Source organism: Dreissena polymorpha, chromosome 1 (genome assembly GCF_020536995.1).
Source record: "Dreissena polymorpha isolate Duluth1 chromosome 1, UMN_Dpol_1.0, whole genome shotgun sequence".
Taxonomy (NCBI): domain Eukaryota; kingdom Metazoa; phylum Mollusca; class Bivalvia; order Myida; family Dreissenidae; genus Dreissena; species Dreissena polymorpha.
Window position 1 is genome coordinate 152,905,643 of NC_068355.1, and position 20,895 is coordinate 152,926,537.

At 34.8% G+C, this 20,895-nt stretch overlaps 1 protein-coding gene across 2 annotated transcripts in view; it reads left to right on the forward strand.

The window, feature by feature from the left end:
* The window catches only part of LOC127856421 (RPA-interacting protein B-like), a 67,123-nt gene that overhangs the window by 23,607 nt on the left and 22,621 nt on the right, over positions 1-20,895 (forward strand). For both annotated transcript variants that reach the window (XM_052392621.1, XM_052392631.1), the window contains exon 3: positions 12,002-12,160. In XM_052392621.1, coding sequence (XP_052248581.1) covers positions 12,002-12,160 — 159 coding nt within the window. The remainder of the gene's footprint in view (positions 1-12,001; positions 12,161-20,895) is intronic.

Sequence of the window (20,895 nt, forward strand, 5' to 3'; positions counted from 1 at the left end):
CTATTGATTTTCAGGTCACTAGGTCAAAGGTCAAGGTCACAGTGACAAAAAACATATTCGCACAATGGCTCTCACTACAACGGAGAGCCCATATGGGGGGCATGCATGTTTTACAAACAGCCCTTGTTACAACATGTATTAGCATATTTAATGTGTCTGGTCAAGTTAGTTTGTGTCCTAGGCTGCCCGTAGTGTATGTATTTCACACATAAACAATGACACGTAATTATGTTTTGGCACATAATGCTTGTTGTTTTTGCTATTATATTTTAGCTGAGACAATTAGGAGTTTGAAGCCACATCAATAACCAACACTTAATTGTTGTTTTGTTAATTATCAGCTTATTATAACTATTATTTGACTATGCGTATATAAAGTAGTTTCATTGTGTTCATATTATACAGTTGATATCGCTAATCATTACCCGATAATTCCGTATATTCCAGTTTTAAAGCAAATTCCGGTAAATATTTACGATAAAAGTGCTCAAGACACACACACATTCGCAATTATTCTTAAGTATCAAATACACAGGCTTTTTCCGCTCCATTTTGGGAAAACGCCACACTGGAATTTTGGGAATTTCGCGTCGTGAAAACCCCCATTTTGGGAAAAAAATTAATCGCAAAATTTGCTCAATTGGGAAAGATTATCGCATGTACATAGTGTTTCTTATATTTCAAAGAAGCCGTTAACTGGTAAATAACGACTTTTTTGATAACTTATTATTAAAATTTTACAAAATATTATGAACATGTGTGATAAGTGCACGTTTTTTAATCTGAATTTGGGGAAAAGGCCTGGTCTTTTTTTAGGTGAAAAAAATTGCGCGAAGCGCCGGATTTTGAGGAAAATAAGGAAAGTCTTAAATAATCATTAACATATTTTATTGTTTTTAAAAACAAATTCAATGCAACAGATAATTAAATTATGCAATACATTCTATTTTCTACACCGGATCAGGTTAACTTACATATTTAAGTTAAGACCTTTGGCAATTTTTTTTTTCAATTGGGAAAAAAACAACCAGATTTGCATTGGAAATGGGGCCGAATTTCGGACCCGTGGCATAGGGCGGAAAAAGCCTGATACATGTTGGCATTCGTTACTATTTAAAGATGTGATGAAATAACATCCAATCAGGGCGGTTTTTTTCCCCACTGAACACGCATAAATCGCCTGACGTGATGTACATGTTTTTATACAACACAAAATACACCCAAACTTTCCATGCGACGTTGTTCATGTCTGCATATTTTTCGCGCGCTTTTTATGGAGATAAAGGATATTTTAGCACTGTTTATTTGACGCTAGAATTTGTTAATGTAGCATTAGCATTTAAATTCGGAAGCGTGTTTCGGATTACAAATTAATAAAGCTCATTTCAGAATCTAACGAAACATTTACATTGTGCGAAATTTATTCAACATTATTTGTTAAAGCGCTTACGTGCCATATCACTTATTAAAACGTGAAAATAATAAATATGAAAGTAGCGTAAATCTAGGTTTCTATGCTACAAAAATGTACATGTAGGTGTATATCTTTTCACTCAATCCGCCGCGTACGTATGAGGCGGATTTACTCCGCAAAAGTACGTGAGGACAAAACAGACTAGGCTTCGTTGCGCAGATCGATCTCGGCAATACGCCGCGTGAACACTTGACACGGCCCCGCATACTAAATTTCTGGCCGTGGCGTAGCCGCGGATAATGTTTGTTCAGCGTTGGCGGTACTGTATATTGCCTTTGGTAAGTGATCAAGGGTTTTAGTCATCCTGTTGTTTTAAGCTCACCTGAGCATTAAGTTCTATGGAGGAGAGGTTTTTGACTGGTCTTTCTGTCCTCATCAGTCTTCAATTGCGAATGTACAATTGCTGTAAAGCACAACTCCTAGACGACCCAACCAATTATGATTAAACTGAATAGTCGTTAAGGTCTAACTGGCATCATTTGTTTGAACATAAATAAAGGATATTTGTTGGAGTCATTAGGTTATACCATAAAATAATTTACTTAGTTAAGTGAGGAAATTAATATTTTTTGCGTTCTAAGTAAAAATGTGTGAATCTTCTCACTTTTTTTAGAACATTTTTCATTTTATTATCCTGCAAGCACACAAACTTTTTTAAGGTTTTAAGCTTATTTCAATTGTTTGCCTCTGATTATTCGTTTGGTATAAGTTAGTTTAAGACACGCAGTAAGGTCTGTCGTGACACTCATGTAATGCCCCGAAAGAAGGGCATAAAGTGATCTCACTGTCTGTCAGTCTGTTCGTCTTTCCGTCACACTTTTGCGTTTAGGTTTAGAAAAATTCTCAACCTTCATATTTGGTATGCATGTGTATATGGATAAGGCCTTTCCATACACACACAAATTTTGACCCCCTTGACCTTGAACTAAGGGTCTGCGTTTAGGTTTCAAAATCTGGGTTATGGTTTCGAAAAAAGCGTTTTTCGGAGGCATATGTCTTCCAATGGTGACAGCTCTTGTTTTTCATATTGTGGAATACTTGGCCTGGTCTTACTTACACGCCTTGTTTCCAATAGGATAATACATCATGATCAGGTTTGTGGGAAATGTTTGATTGTATACAAGGAAATAATTACTTTGAAGAAGTCTTTAATGGGTAAATACATTCTTCTGTCTAAATAGGGATTTTTAAAAGTATTTATTTGTAAGATAAACCATTTTCTGAAGCAATAAACATAAATAAGTTTAGACTAAAGATCGGTCTCGTATTTTAAACAGTAAAAGGAAATTTATCTTAAAGAATTTTCCAGTAACATTTTAAGATGGGTTTGCATACATTTATTAATGACCATGAATGGTTTTATTTTAAGACATAAAGCTCCAGAAAGATAAATAGCATCCATGAGATATTGTCCAAGTCCCAAGAGAAAATCACTAATATTGTGAAAGCAAGTTTTACTTTAAATAATTGGATTTCACCAGGTCTATATGAGCGATTGCCAGTGGCTGATTATATTTATTGTCTGGACATGTGACACTTCCTAATTATGGCCATTAGATGGTTAAAGTCATGCTGTTTTGTTCTTTAAAGAGTGTAAGTGATTACTGGAAACTTTTTTTTAGTACAGAATTATGTTTGAAATCAATGTTTGTGTTTGTTTCGTTTTTTGAAAGAAAATATGAATATTGACAATACTTGAATTGGTTTTAATGCTTTAAAATATTAGCTAGCAGGTTGAGCACTCAATAACTTTGTTCCTGACGCAAACATACACAATTATAGTTAGCGCCACTTGAACTTGGGGAGATGTTTATATTGAACAATTAGAAAAATAAATGTCCAAAAATTGCAACCATTTACATCAGCAGCAAAAATTACAACAACAATACAATCTACAATATTCAGAGATTTCCATAGATGCAGAATACTACGTTTTGATGCCAGCACATTGAAAATGACTTGTTTTTGACCTAATCTTTTTTTCCGTGTGTCATTTTGACACAGCTAAAGTTCGACCTGCATGTCCCTCAGTTTACATCTTGAGCTCCATAGTAATAAATCCTGTTATGCTCCTAATTGACATTCATGCCTCAGTGTTGAAAACTCAGTCTATACATTGAGGGGATACCCCAGGCTTGTTTATCTCATCTCTACAGATAAACATGTCACCACCTACAGATTGTGCACTAATTGTGCAATAAGCAGCACTTGCATATGATTTAAAACAGTACTTTGAATTATGGTTCATAATCCAAAATAAAATCCAAACTTAGAAAGCATATAAAGTCGAAACCCGATGGCTCGAACTTGCTGGGACTGACAACATAAGTTCGAGCCAGCTGGAATTCGAGCCAACCGATTTATATTATACTTATGTTTACTAACATGAATCTGCAATAGATTCACATCTCCGACTGAAGAGTACCGATATTAAATAATGCCTAAACTCCGTACTACTTTCTGCTATTGAAGTAACAAGAACTAAACATATTATAATATTTATGCCCCCCTTCGAAGAAGAGGGGGTATATTGCTTTGCTCATGTCGGTCGGTCGGTCGGTCTGTCGGTCCGTCCACCAGGTGGTTGTCAGACGATAACTCAAGAACGCTTACGCCTAGGATCATGAAACTTCATAGGTACATTGATCATGACTCACAGATGACCCCTATTGATTTTGAGGTCACTAGGTCAAAGGTCAAGGTCACAGTGACCCGAAATAGTAAAATGGTTTCCGGATGATAACTCAAGAACGCTTAGGCCTAGGATCATGAAACTTGATAGGTAGATTGATCATGACTCGCAGATGACCCCTATTGATTTTCAGGTCACTAGGTCAAAGGTCAAGGTCACAGTGACCCGAAATAGTAAAATGGTTTCCGGATGATAACTCAAGAACGCTTAGGCCTAGGATCATGAAACTTGATAGGTAGATTGTTCAGGACTCGCAGATGACCCCTATTGATTTTGAGGTCACTAGTTTATAACAGTTACACAAACAATCAAACAAATATAATGTTATAAACACATACATGTATGTATTATATAATCATGTTTTATGTAGAAATTTACGGGTACATGTAAGAAACAGAACCTAGAAACAAAACATGAATATAGTGCACCATAAATACATTGCGGAAATATGAAACAGCACTATATGAATCAATTTATTTGCTTTTTAAAGAACGACGTGATGTCAATATGTGTTATGTAAATATGATGTCATATAGATACAAAGTGTTTAATTCCATTAAGTTGACATTGTACATGTAATGATGTTCCAGCCATAATAATACTGCATCTACAAAAACGCCAGATTTGATGCGGAATGTTATCTTTTACTCAAATCAATCAACGATTGAGTCAATGACATGTTTGCATTTATGGTGTGGCTTTAATCAAGCACTCCTTATCAATTCACAACTTATGCGGCCCACAAGCAAGTTTGAACAAAACGAATGGAACAACGTGTGAAAATTGTGACCGGGACTGTAAAAGTTCGAGCCATCCGATTATTTGACCTTTGCGAGTTCGAGCCATCCAACAGAAATGAACATGAATAATTTTTTATATAGCAATAAAAAATGAAGCTTTGGGGAGAGTTCGAGCCAACCGTAAACACAAGCCAAGGAAGTTCGAGCCATCCGGTTTCGACTGTATGACTCATAGCATTGTAAACACATCTTTTAATTGACATGAACACGACAGTTTCTTTTTGATCCATTTTATCAATTGTCAACACTTTAACCCAAACTGCGAGATCAACAATTGTTTATATCCAAGAGACCAATTCATGCGTATTTATTGACGAGAACAAGATGTTAAGGCGCTTTTTTTTGTGACTCTTTGCAAAATGCAGTTTACAAAACACAACATGTGGTCATGAAAGTTTAAAGCATTCCTTTGAAGTGGCGCTGATTAGCGTATTTTTAGCTCACCTGAGCACAACGTGCTCATGGTGAGCTTTTGTGATCGTCTTTTGTCCGTTTTCCGTCGTCTGTCGTGCGACGTCAACATTTGCCTTGTTCACTCTCCAGAGGCCACAATTATTGTCCAATCTTCATGAATTTGGTCAGAAGATTGGTTTCAATGATATCTTGAATGAGTTTGAAAATGGTGACATTTGCTTAAAAAACATGGCTGCCAAGGGGCGGGGCATTTTTCCTAAATGGCTATATATGGCTTTAGCAAAATCTTGTTAACACTCAAGAGGCCACATTTATTGTCCGATCCTCATCAAACTTGGTCAGAAGATACGTCCCATAATATCTTAGAAGAGTTCGAAAATGATGTCGGTTGGTTGAAAAACATGGCCGCCAGGGGGCGGGGCATTTTTCCTTATATGGCTATAGTAAAACCTTGTTAACATTCTAGAGGCCAAATTTATTTTCCGATCTTCATGAAACTTGCTCAGAAGATTTTTTCCAATGATATCTTGGATGAGTTCAGAAATGGTAACCTTTGCTTGAAAAACATGGCTGCCAAGGGGCGGGGCATTTTTCCTTATATAGCTTTATATGACTATAGTAAAATCTTGTTAACACTCTAGAGGCCACATTTATTGTCCAATTTTCATGAAACTTCTTGGACGAGTTTGAAAATGAACCCAGTTGGTTGAAAAACATGGCTGCCAGGGGGCGGGGCATTTTTCCTTATATGGCTATAGTAAAACCTTGTTAACACACTAGAGGCCACATTTATTTCCAATTTTGATAAAATTTGGTCAGAAAATTTGTCTTAATGATGTCTTGGATGAGTTCGAAAATGTTTCCGTTTGCCTGAAAAACATGGCTGCCAAGGGGCGGGGCATTTTTCCTAATATGGCATAAGGCTATAGTAAAATCTTGTTAACACTCTAGAGGCCACATTTATAGTCCGATCTTCATGAAACTCAGTCAGAAGATTCATCCCAATAATATCTTGGAAGAGTTAAAAAATGATGATGGTTGGTTGAAAAACATGGCAACCACGGGGGCGGGGCTATTTTCCTTATATGGCTATAGTAAAACCTTGTTAACACTATAAAGGTCACATTTAGTTTGCGATCATCATGAAACTTGCTCAGAAGATTTGTCCCAATGATATCTTGGATGAGTTCGAAAATAGTTTTGGTTGCTTTAAAAACATTGCCACCATGGGTGGGGCATTTTTCCTTAAATGGCTAAATACAGTACAGCCAAAGCGGAACAAACGTATTTCGCGATCCGCAGCGGCAAGGCGAAACATGTGGATGTTGAAGCCACGTCAGTATGCGGCGGCAAGTCGCATTTCGCCGCGAAACTTCGCATCTGTCCGCCAAGGCATGCCGAGATCTGCGACATGATGCCGAGTCAATGCGCATCATGAAATATATTTTTTTTTTATTATTATTAGTTACATGTAGTTAACAAATTTTGAAAGAACAATTATAATAATAATTAAAATCATAATAAATTTATTGTGCGCGGATTGTATTAGCATATACATGTAAGCATAGTTAATGTGTCTGGCCAATAAAGGTTGTTTCCCGCCTGTAGTGTATGTATTTCACTCATAAACAAGGTCACGTAATTATGTTTTCGCACATACAAGTGGTAAAGGCTCCAGCATATGGTGGATTTATAAAAATAATTGCATGTTGATTTTGCTATTATATTTAAGCTGAGAAAATTAGCAGTTTGAAGCCAAATCAAAAATCAAGACGGTGACGACGTATTTGTTGTTTTGTTAATTATCAGCTTATTGTAACTATTGTTTGAATATGCATATATAAACACGTTTTATTTTGTTCATATTATACAGTTAATATCGCTACTAATTACCTGATAATCCCGTATATATCAGTTTTAAAGCAAATGCTGGTAAATATTTACGATACACAAACATTCTTGATATTTCCTAAAGTATCAAGTACATTTTGGCATTTGTTACTATTTATAGAGATGATGAAATAACGTCTAATCGGGGCGTTTTTTTTCTCCACTGAACACCCGATTTACGCCTAACGTGATGTTCATGTATTTATACAACACAAAATACACCCAAACTTTCCAAACGACGTTCTACATGTCTGCATAATTTTCGCGCGCTTTTTATGAAACAAAGGATATTTTAGCACTGTTTATTTGACGCTAGAATTTACCAAAGGTCGCGTTAGCATTAAAATTCGGAAGTGTGTTTCGGATTACGAATTTAATAATGATAATTTAATAATCGAACAAAACATTAACAGTTGCGCGTAATTAATTCTACGCAACACATACATGTATGCACATTTAGGTGGATATCTTTTTACTCGATCCGCCGCGTACGTATGCGGCGGATTAACTCCGCGAAATTACGCGCGGTTAATACAGACTCGGTGTCATTGCGCGGATCGATGTCGAGTGCCAGGGCGATATGCCGCGTGAACACACGATTCGGCCGCCGCGTACTAATAATCTAGCCGTGGCGTAGCCGCGAATTATGTTTGTGCCGCGTTGGCTTTACTGTATGGCTATAGTGAAACTTTGTTAACACTCTAGAGGCCACATTTATTGTCCAATCTTCATGAAATTTGGTCTGAAAATTGGTCTCAATGATATCTTGGATGAGTTTGAAAATAATTATGTTTGCTTGAAAAAAATGGCTTCCAAGGGGCAGGGCATTTTTCCTTATATGGCTATAGTAAAATCTTGTTAACACTCTAGAGGCCACATTTATTGTCCAATCTTCATGAAACTTGGTCAGAAGTTTCATCCCCATAATATCTTGGACGAGTTCAAAAATGATATACCGGTTGGTTGAAAAACATGGCTGCCAGGGGGCGGGGCATTTTTCCTTATATGACTTTAGTAAAACCTTGTTAACACTCTAGAGGCCACATTTATTTTCCGATCTTCGTGAAAGTTGGTCAGAAGATTTATCCCAATAATATCTTGTTATCTCAGGTGAGTGACTTTTGGCCTTGGAGGCCCTCTTGTTTGTTTGTGAATATCAAAGGTGTAATTCGGTAATTAAAAAGTACTTTTAAGATGGTACCAAGCATCATAATCAAGCCTTTATACTGGTTACAATTTTATCGCATACCACTAGTCAAATGCAAATGGTGAGCTATTAATTACTTATGTACTTGTGGCTAGTATGTTGTGAAAACAATATTATTTTACTAAAATTAAATACAAATTAAAAGCTCTGATTATTTGTTTTTAAAGGGGATTTTCTTAGTATTTTGGGGAAAGTATGTACATTAGATTTGGGGAAACGTGGCCAAAATTAGCCTCCAATATAAACAAAAATAGACCCCCGACTGCAATGGAATTTTATACACACAAATGCATATACAAGTTTTGAATAAAGCATTGGTAATTAAAGCTTATTGGACTTCAAAATAACATCTCCTGCTCACATTATTATTATACTATTAACTTTATATCTCGAATTTTCATTTCGAATTTAAACTTATTCGTCAATGATATCACAAAGAGGATATTTTTCAGGATAACTTTTATGACAACCAATCCCATTTAAATAAATCTCTGATATGTTATGTGTCTAAATAGGGTATTATTTGTGATAAATTGCTTTAATGATACCAGTGCCTGTAATTTCTCTCTGAAGAACTACATGCTATAGCATATGGTATAATGTACAGTGTTGTACCATGTATTTCAAGTGAGTGTCACTTGAATTTGTAATGAGACATATAAATCTGGGATGCCAATTTCAAGAGCTTGACAATTCCTCTAGAGTTATTACATTTTCAAGCTGATTTGATGTTCAATACATTTCTCATTGTGCTAATGACGTTGGCTATGGCCATGTCCGATGATTGAGAGATTTACTTTGCATCCCAAATAGATGTATTGTTTCACTGTTGGTGGTTCAGGGAAGCTCTTTTTTCTACATCCAGTGCTAAGTGTCATTGAATTGCTGGTTTTTCTGCTGATCAGATTTATGAATCCAGCAGGCAATCCACCAAAATTCTTTTCTATTTTGGGGTTTTGTTTATGATTAAATACAGCTTTTACTTTTAGATTTCAATACATTTTATGGGTATTTAAGATTTATTGTTGCAAATTGTATTTTTAATAATCACACGATCTGCCAGTTGTGATTTCCATGGATCAGAACTTGTGTTGTGAAAATTGAATCAATGAATTTCTTATCATTATATCCGCTTATATAGATGGCAGATTTATATTTACTTTTTCGTTGGGAATTCATTTTGTTTGTGAAATTTAAAGTGTTAATTATGACATTGACTGTCTTCATCCTTAAAAACACTCCCTCCCTACTTATCATGCACTCTAACTGCATAATAAAATGCATATGTGAACTTAATTACATTACCGTCAATGTCTGCTAAGGGCTAAGCAACTATTGAATAAGTTATGTTTAACTTGGCACACATATTGTAGTTGGTCACTATTAATGTCATGCATCATAATGTTTAAATACAATTGTCAAGTAATTTTGATAGTAAAACCTCTAGTTTCATTTTTATATGTGATAATTCGATCATGTTATGATCAAGTATCTTTTTGAAAGTAGACAGTGATCCTAACTGTTTGTTTAACATGCTGATCAAAGTGGTTATGAATAAGGCTTCATTTAACCAAATAGTGTCTCTCAATTATCATGTTGCCATGGTATTAAAAGAAATCTGCAGTTACAAGCATTAGATTTTAAGGGTAGGTTACATGGCACTATAATTTTGAAAATGTTTAAACAATTTTCTCAATAATATGATGTGTTGCACTGTAAAGGCTATTGGTGTCAGTCTGTTGAGTGCTTTGGTTGTTATTTACAGAGCCCCTATTGAATCTTTGAGGTGTTGAAACCTTTACATTCTTCATCTGCATGGTAACCAACTCTAAACTTGAAAGAAGTTGAACACTGTGCCTTAGGATTTTTATGAACCCTGGCCCCCCCCCCCTTCTTACCTTTACACATATAAACTAGGCTGATAGGAATGCTGGCTTTTAATAGGATTTACAATTATACTATAGATGCAGTGCTGTTATGGCGCTTATACAACACAGTTGAATTTTCAATTTGTACACACACCAGTCAGCGTGATTACATGTATTTTCATTATTTTGTCAGAAATGCAAATGTGTGTGTCTCAATTTGCCCATAGAGTGGTATCATATGCTAAGTGGAAAATAAATTTTTCATGATTTCTTCAATATTTTGTATTGCTATCCAAACTGCAGGGTTCGACACTAAGGCACGTCCGACAGACATTGTCTAGTAAGATCGGTGGTCGGGCTAGTCAAACTGCTGGCTAGCTTGTCCGACTGGTCGTACAAAAAAAAAATCTATACTGATTCATATAACTATAACTGAATGCTGTGAAAACCTTTATTTTTTAATGTGTAAAATTACTCTAGTATCCGTTATTTACATTAAAACAAAACTAGTGTATTTAAATAAACGCGGAGCATTCGCATGATTCATTGCTATTTTTAGACGCAAAGAAGAGCTTCCTGCATATATTGCTTGTTTAGATTGGTCAAGTTGTCATGAATATTAATGATTTTCTGCAGTGTCGTAAAACTGTAGAGCATGATTTTACGACTTCTATCGAAAATCGGTATCGTCAATGTAAACATTTTTGCGTAGCAGACAAGAGAATGTAATTTAAAGAATGGCTTTGTTCAAGTTCAGATTTTCGTCCGACAAATCAGTTAATAAAAAAGAATCCGACGCTTAAACTGACACGAAACGTAAATATGAAGAAACACGAAAATGTCAATTTTATCCTAGATGGAAAATCGAGTCAGTTCCCATGGATTGAATTTGACGGAGTAAAGCAAAAAAAATGGTTTATTTTATTGTTTTACTCTATGCATCAAAAAAAAATCTGGTGTTCACTTATTATTTACTGATAAATCCTGATTAAACAGTTACATGACACAATTGTGTTCATTAACTATGTCATTTGTGGTCTAGTAGACATCAGGTTCGGGCTAGTACATTTTAAGAGGAGCTGGTCCGACGGTCTTGCGGTAAAAAAAGTTAATGTCGAACCCTGAACTGTTGCTTATATGGTTTTCACCAACAGTTAGGGGCTATTCAGTATAGTGACAAACGCCCATTCAGTTTGAAAGATAATAGTGAGTAGTATTCTTGAGAAACGAAATGGTTTTATGAATTATAGTGCTTGCTTAATTAATTAATCAATTTAAGACCTCTATATGCTGGTATGTTTTATACTACTAAGGGGGTTTCAATACAGCCTGCCCCTGGGCACGTTTATAATACATGTATAATATTAGGTTTCCAGGTGAAACTAGGCCACCAGGTGAAGTTTTCAGCAAATGATGTACCTTGTACATCATGGCCCTCTTGTTAAAATGGCTCTACTGATCCAGCAATACTTGATTCTGGGTAGAAATTTCTTTCAGGGCTTGAACTTACTATGACTTTAGAAAATATAAGTTGACTGACTCTGTGCAAGCAGTCAACAAATAGCCATTTAACTTATTATACTCAACATTCATGGAATTTGTTGTCATTATAATGGTCCATTGTGCAAATTATCAAATTTATTATAATATTTGTAGCGTTGCTTTGATCGACTTCGGGCAAATCGTGAAAAGTTGAGAGATCGGTTCCGCAAGTTACCATCTGTCTCAAACAATGAACTCTCCATAGAAGATCTCATGAAACAAGAATGGGCAGCCATGCGCAGAGAACATGAGGAGTACCTTTTAGACATAGAGGTAGGTCACAACTATACAAAGTGAAATATTGCAGTATTTTCATAATATGTTGATTTTAGTTTTTATTATGCTTCCCCAAAATTTATTTTGGGGGGAGCATATAGTCGCCGCTTCGTCTGTGCGTGTGTGTGTGTGCGTCTGTCTGTCCGTCCGTGCACAATTTTTGTCCGGGCTATTTCTCATCAACTTATGACCGGAATTCAATGAAACTTTATCGGAAGTTACACTACCAAGAGGAGATGTGCATATTATCAGGGGGTTCTGGTCGGATGATTTTTCACAGAGTTATGGCCATTTGAAATTTTCCATTAACTGTACATATAGTGCAATTCTTGTCCGGGCTATTTCTCAGCAACTAATGACCGGAATTCAATGAAACTTTATGGGAAGCTTCACTACCAAGAGGACATGTGCATATTATCAGCCGGTTCTGGTCGGATGATTTTTCACAGAGTTATGGCCTTTTGAAATTTTCCATTAACTGTACATATAGTGCAATTCTTGCCCAGGCTATTTCTCAGCAACTAATGACCTGAATTCGATGAAACTTTATGGGAAGCTTCACTAGCAAAAGGAGATGTGCATATTATCAGCCGGTTCTGGTCGGATGATTTTTCACAGAGTTATGGCCCTTTGAAATTTTCCATTAACTGTACATATAGTGCAATTCTTTCCGGGCTATTTTTATCAGCAACTAATGACCTGAATTCGATGAAACTTTACGGGAAGCTTCACTACCAAAAGGAGATGTGCATATTATCAGCCGGTTCTGGTCGGATGATTTTTCACAGTTATGGCCCTTTGAATTTTTTAAGTTGATTAACCATCCATCGTATTATTTTGTCCAAAGTTATGCCCCTCAAGATGTTTCCTTTTATCTGAATATATAGTGCAATATTGTGACAAAAAAACCTTTGGGGAGCATCACCCGTCTCCGACGGTTTCTTGTTATATTTTTCATTCTAATTTAGCCATGAATTAAAAAATTTGAAATCAGTTTTTTTTTCAAGCCATGGCTATAGTTCAGTTTTCTTAACTTTCAGCCATTTTTTTTAACAACATAAAATAAGAATTATGATATTTGTTATGTATATTTGTATTTGTTTAGCTCTACTGAGCACAAGATGCTCATGGTGAGCTTTTGTGATTGCCTCTTGTTCATCGTTGGTCGTGTGTTTTATGTTGTCTGGTGTCAACAATAACCTTATGAACACTCTAGAGGCCACATTTAATGTCAATTCTTCATGATATCACTGCTGGCTTAGGAACTTTGTCATGTGAAGTCAAAAACTCGATCACTTGTTCAAATTAAAGAATTTATTTTAGCACTCTAGAAATAATATTTATTGTGTAATCCTTATGAACTTTAGTCAGTACACTTGTTCTTATGTTATCTCAGCTGAGTTTTAAATGGCTCCTGTGGTTTAAGAACATGGCCGCCAGGGGGCAGGGTGGTTTCACTTATATGTTAAAGTGAAACCTTTTTAACACTAAAGAAGTCAGGATTACGGTAAAATCTTTATGAAACTAGATCAGATAATTTTTCTTGTTACTTTCGCTGCTGAAAATAATGTTGGTTTGTTGAAAAACGTGACAGCCAGGGGGCGGGACAGTTTTTCTAATATGAACTTTTGTAAAATCTTTGTTTACACTGTAGAAGTCACAATTTTGTGGTCCAATCTTCATTAAACTTGGTTAACTTAGAACATTCGTTCTGATGTTATCTCAGCTCAAATTGGTTCCAGTTTGTTGAAAATGCAAATCATCATAAGACAACATGTCCCATATGACTCCAGTCATAAGGTCAAGGCCATACTTTAAGGTCAAAGTTTTCTTGAAAATAGCTTTAAAATTCCATTCTCAGCCATCGTATATTGATGGAGTTTAGCGCAAAATCTGTCCATAATAAGAACAGTATTGCATATAAAAATATCTCCTTATCTTAAAGGCCAGTGTCATATTTAGAGTTCATAGAAAAATTTGGTCATAGGCCATAAAACAGCAGGTCATGTTATAAATTGGTTATAAATCAAGCAAGTTTATTATGACTTTCCACCAAGGAAGACATAAAGGTACTGAGTGATTAATGTATCATTGACCCCATTACCACTAGGGTCATGGTCACACTTAAGAGTTCAACTATCAAATTAGCCATAAACAGCTTGTTTTTGACAAAAGCATAGTTTTTAGACAAAAGTGGAATGTGGGGGCATCAATGCCCTAGGTGCACATGACCTGTTTTCATATGCTTTTACAGGCTTGATAAGGCATATATCTATTAGTTAAAATCTGCTATTTTTATGCCCCTGAAGGTGGGCATATTAGTGATTGCACTGTCCGTCTGTCCGTCACACTTTTGCGTTTAGGTTTCGATAAATGCTAGTAACTTCTATGTCGCTTCAGATGTTATCTTTATATTTGGTATGCATGCATATATGGACAAGGCCTTTCCATACGCACACAAATGTTGACCCCTTTGACCTTGACCTTCAACTTAGGGTCCGAGTTTAGGTTTCAAAATCTGGGTTTAGGTTTCGAAAAAGGTTTTTTTCAGGGGCATATGTCTTCCGATGGAGACAGCTCTTGTTTTCCTTTCAATCTCTTTTGTTTTGCAAGACCATACTGCCACTCTAATAACAGTATTTTGGTACATGAAATATTGCCATAACTTTGACAGGCTGGAGGGAAATTGAATACAAAAAAATAAGACACATTTATCATCAGTAATTGGTGGCCTTTCATCTTTCTGAAATAAATCAGAGCCTACGGTATTTACTAACATGTTACTACAAAGACATTAATGTTATTGCTCATCTTGATTAATATTTGGGAAAATGAATTGCCTTATACAACTTCCTGTATTTATTTGATTATATGACATGAAAACTTACATTTAATAGTTAAGGGAATGCGTGGTGTTATACAATCATACAAACAGATTTTTTGGTGCAAATGTTCATTAGTACACTTGTAATTCAGCTGAAAATGACATATCATACATATACATCTTCAAAATATATTAAATATGAAACAAATAATATAAATCCAACCTGAAATAAATGTTATGTGTATAATTGAACCAAATTGAAAAATTGTTCACATAATGTTAATCAATTCTCGTAACAAGTAAACAGTTTTTGCATTTTGTGTACAATTTTTGTCCACATTCAAACTCTGTGTTAATTATAATTCACGTATAACATCATTTCATCCTTGTAGATAGCATTTGCTTCAATATTTGATTGCTGTATAAAAACCTAGTAGTGCAGAGACTGTTGAAATCTTTAATTTTGGTTAAAAAATGTGAAATGCATTTTTTCAAATATGACAAACTTTTTATGTATTTTTCTTTTGTAGTGCTGTCTATAATGCCAACCATTGAGAGAGGTCATTATTGATTTATCAAAAGGCCATACCAAAATTTAAAATCTTTCAGTTACAACTAAAAAAGCTGGAAATTGCAGCTATAATGCAAAATTGTCTTAATTTGTTTCAGTCTAGAACTATAAAGTTAAATAGGTAGGAGTTCTATAACACACTCCCTGTCCACACATAATGCATCTTAAGGCTCGAAATGACCACAGAAACTTTGAAATAGTAAATCATATACAGGATGCAAAAACCCCTGTCTTTTATGTACTAAAGATTTTTGCAAATTTATTTCAATAACTTAAGATATTTAAAAAAAAGATTGTTCTTAATGTTGTGTTCACATTCTATCCAGCCTTTGTGTAAACCCCTGAAACCCATTGATTCTGCACCCTAGTGTATACTTAGATACCTCATATCAATTCTTGGCTCTTGATTGGACATTTTGTTGATGGGGTCAAGGTTACAGAGGATATTGTTTTGTTTGCTTTTGAGATAATATCAAGTTATAGTTTCTGTAAAGGGAAACACTATTTTCACAAGTGTATTCATCTTGACTTGCTTGCAAAAATATCTGCATCCATCTTGGGTAAATGTGATAGTGGATATATGATTATAAGTTAACACCTCACTTTAATTAAGCTTGAATATTTATTTATACAATTACACTAAAGATATAAAAGTAAAGACATAAGGTAAAACATAAGTTTTCAGGATGATAGTGTGTTATTTCTCAGTAATAGGAGACAACTGATATTTACAAGAGTTATTGCCTCTATATCCTCAATATACAATATACAATTCAAACTAGTGAAATACATTGTATATCAATATAAACTATTGACTACTTAAAGTGATATTATGGGCATCTAACAGTTTATTGGTGTCTATCGCAACCGTTGTTTATTTTTGGAGTTTTCACTTCGTGTACACTTATATTTGTTAATGCAGCATCAACATACTAAGACAATACCCCGTAAAGAGAAAAATAATGTATAAGAATATCAACCGTACTTTCGTTTTGACAACTGAGGACAGAAATGATTCGATTTACGGTGTGAATCTAAATGTAGTTTTAGTGCAGATTAGTTCATACGACCCTTAGATACTATTTTGTTTTGGGGATCATTTCGGCTTAGAGGACTCACCAGTCATGTAAAATATCGAATATAATATATGTGTTTAGCTCGGCGTTTTCGGAGAAAACCCGAGGTATTGTCATAGCCAGCTCGTCGTCTGACGTCTGCGTTGAGCTAAAACCTTAACATTTTGTTAAGGTTTTAAACATTGGCTCTATAAAATCAAATTGCTTCCACCTACAACTTTGAAACTTCAAATGTAGATGCACCTTGATGAGGTCTACATGCCACATTCATTTTTGGGTCACTAGGTCAAAGGTCAAGGTCACTGTAACCTTAAAAAAAAAAATTAAAAAAATCTGACAAGCTTTCATTTATTCAAAACTGCACCCGTAGGCGAGGGTGGCACCCTTTATGCGGTGCTCTTGTTTATAAACAACTGGTAGCAAGATGAGTTGCAGTAAATTGGTCATTAACCACATTTTAACTTACTCTTTTGACCTGTTTATTTTATTCAGCTCAATTCAACAGTGAAAAATGCCCATAATATCACTTTAACCAAACAATTGTTCATTCCCTTGGAAAGTATTATGAATACACTATTATGTGAAGTTGGAATAAAGCGTCATTCTTAGAATAAACTATTTTCTTAAAAATTCATTTTATGCAGTTTTACATGTAGAGTAGTTTTTAGCGTTTGACAAATTATGCGTTCCTAGCTGAAAACAGTATAAAAAATACAGTCAAAATTAAATAAAATGCAATCGCTTTTGAAAAAAAAAAACAACTCAAAAGTGCTTATTTAATTAACTTAAAATATACATAATATTACAAAAAAGACATTCAGACCATACAATGAACAATATTGTTTGAGAAAAATAACCAGCATTTATCCCATTTTCACCGCGACATTGAAGGTATAACACGTTGTGTAATATACTTGCCTGTCTTCAACACTGTGGAATATACCTGTCGCGTGCACGGACTACTTTTCAAATGACGTCATGCGATATGCGCTAAAATTAGGTTGATATTGTTTGGTTCATTGATCGAATTTTAAGGTCACCCATTGGAAGAAAATGTGCATATTTTGCAGAAAAATATATACATTTTCACCAAAAGAAATGTTGAAATAAAATATAAAATTACATGATTTTTGTTTTGTTATTTTTTATTTATATATATTTACTTTACCACTGAATAATTTTTCATAAGAAACAAAGTCGAGAAAACTTAAGCTTCAAAATTATACGACCTTCAACCTTTAAATCTAGTCATATGACATAATTTTTCGCCATCCGTATAATGAATCAGCTGATTGATGGCTTCATAAAATGACATACTTATTGCGTCATTTTCCCCAATTTTTTTTGACGATTTATTATAAACGCGACTTATTTCACATGTTTTCTTCATGTATTGTATGTCGACATATCTGAATTGTCAATTGATCACATTTTCCTTATTTCGTGTAATATGCATTGTTTATAATCCATGCATATACTTTTGACATTTAACTTAAAAATTAAGAATGTACAGCAAGCCATACACATATCGCACAATTCATAAATAATCTGCAATGTTTGCTTTCCTATTTAATTCACGTTAGGGATAGAGTTGTGTAAAGTATAAGATGGTAAAAATAGCACCTCACTGGAATTGGGAACGTCCCATTTTGTACACGGGTATTATCTACTCATTTATCTGTTGTGTATTGGAATGTTTTTTATTCTTTGTGTATTTATATATTAAATTATTTTCTTGTACAATAAGGGCATTTACCATAGATAAATAAAACATTGTGTAAGTTTAAACATAATTATGTTTGTATGTAGAAATCTGCAAATGCAACCGAGTTTACCAACGGCTATTATTAGATAAACTGCTCCAGTTCATTTGAACAGCAGTAATGTAGAGTACATGACGTAGCGTGAGACGAATAAGAAAGTTTATTGAGTTCATAAACTCATTTGAATATAGTGATAGAATGGCATAAGGGTCTTTATTTAACTATGCTAAAATAATTATTAAAGACCCTAGATGCAAAATCGTCAATTATTGAGTTAAATGAATTATTAGATGGATTTTAAAGGATAATTAAAGGTAAGATACTAGTTCCAACGTGTTTTGGTTTTTGTTTGTACTTTTGTCGTACCCTGTTCTCGGAAAAATGATTTTAACATGGGCGCCATTGATGCATCGGATCGCACACGGCATACCCATAACATTATATAATAAAAACACATTCTGCGCGTCCTTAAATTCGTCGTCCGAAGTCGGAAAACGTATTGCCCTGTATATTAAGTCAAATAAAGTGTCAGTCGCTGCAATTGTCTGTTTACTGGTCAAAATTGTCAAGGTCGTCGATAGCTAAAGAAACTTCAGCGTACAGTTAATATAGTATTGACAGACCTGTACAAAGTCGCGCCAGTCAAAAATCATAAAAAGCGACATTTAAAGTTATGGTAGCCAGAACTAGGTCGTCGATGGTGTACATGTATGTTGACATCGAAATCATTTTGTCAGGAGCAATCGCCGCCATATTGGATTTTGATCATTTTCTTTCGAAAATAAAATGAATTATAGTAAAGTAAAATCTTCTTTTCGCGGTCGTAATGTGTTACAATTGGCATACTGTGAAAATTGAATCGAGGCATATGGTGATATTTTTACTTGTTTTACAGTTTGTGTGTGAATTTTTTAAAGACTATTTTGTGTACCAGAATTATAATACATGTATATCACTACGCATGGTTACATTTGTTAGATTTTAAGCGCTTTTAAGACTGAATTAAAATTATTGTTAAGGGTATTAGATCTATTTATGTTAAATGTCACGTTGAAAAAAATCAAATGGGATAAATAAAATACTAGGATTAGCGTTGAATACAGAGAAGTTAATGTTGCTCGGCTCGAACACCGAAAGCGCTCGCCAAGGCTCGTGCTCCCGGCGTTCTAAGCCTCGCAACATAAACTTCTCTGTATTCAACGCTAACCTAGTATTCTCTATATATTTTCCTCTCCAAGTTAGATTCTCAATTCACATAATATACATGTCATTTTTATGGGTCTGCTTGTTTTCTCATTGTACTGCTGTGTTTTTTAAGTGATTCCAATTCTGCTATTTTCCATTAACTTGTTCCAGCCATTGACACATTCTCTTAGTGGTCTGCTATTAGTTCTAAATTGGAAGAATAAAGTTTGTAATTGATTTATATGTGCAAGATAACTAAATGTGGGGTACTTCAGCAAGCAATGAACTATACAATCAGTAATAATTACAAGCACATTGTCATTTACAAATTGAAAATCATGACTGACTGAACAGACTGATATTGATTTTATGTGTGTCCTAGTTTAAGTTTTTCTGCATTTTGAGGGGAATATTGATAAAAATGTTGCATTGCTTTCTACAGGCCATGAAAAAGTTCTTCACCGGGTCGCTTGAATTTGGAAATCAGAGCTGCGGGGCGCTTGAAATTTACCAATTAGTTCAATGTTTTAGTATGTGCACTTTAAGCCATTCTTAAGATTGAATAGATGACTTTGCCAATTATTTTTAGAGTTGATTTATGATCCTCTGACAGTTACATGTATCTCTTTACCCAACTTAAGACCGCCTAAAGGTGGAGCATTGTTTTATTGGAAAATCAATATTGGCCATGCTTTGATGAGCGACAGCACTTGTAGGCATTCAATACCTGCAGTACAATTATGCCGAGTGTTTGGTTTTTTGACAGTTTGTTGGCTTTGTCACCTACCACACTCATTGGTCCATTGGTTTATACCTCAACGATGAAATTTCGGCAAGTTACTTTGAAGACTTTTGATGGCAACCCGGTGATATCCTCGTGGAAATATATTTGAATCATATATTGTTAAACACATTTTTATATTGAATTCATCACAAATTTGTAATCTGAAACATGCTTCTAAGTTGTAATGTTAATGCAACTTTAACAAATTCTAGCTTCAAATAAACATTGCTTCATGTATATACTGTATTTTGGATTGTTTCTTTGCCTCAATAAAATGCACGCAAAATTATACAGACATGTACGACATCAGGTGAAAAGTGTGGGTGTATTTATTGCTGTAGACATCAGGTGAAAAGTGTGGGTGTATTTATTGCTGTAGACATCAGGTGAAAAGTGTGGGTGTATTTATTGCTGTACGAAAAAGCGAACAGCACACCAGTCGATATACACATGTTCAGTGAGAACCCCCCCCCTCTCATCCTGACGATCACGGGACGTTATTTCATCACATCTGTAAATTGTTAGATAA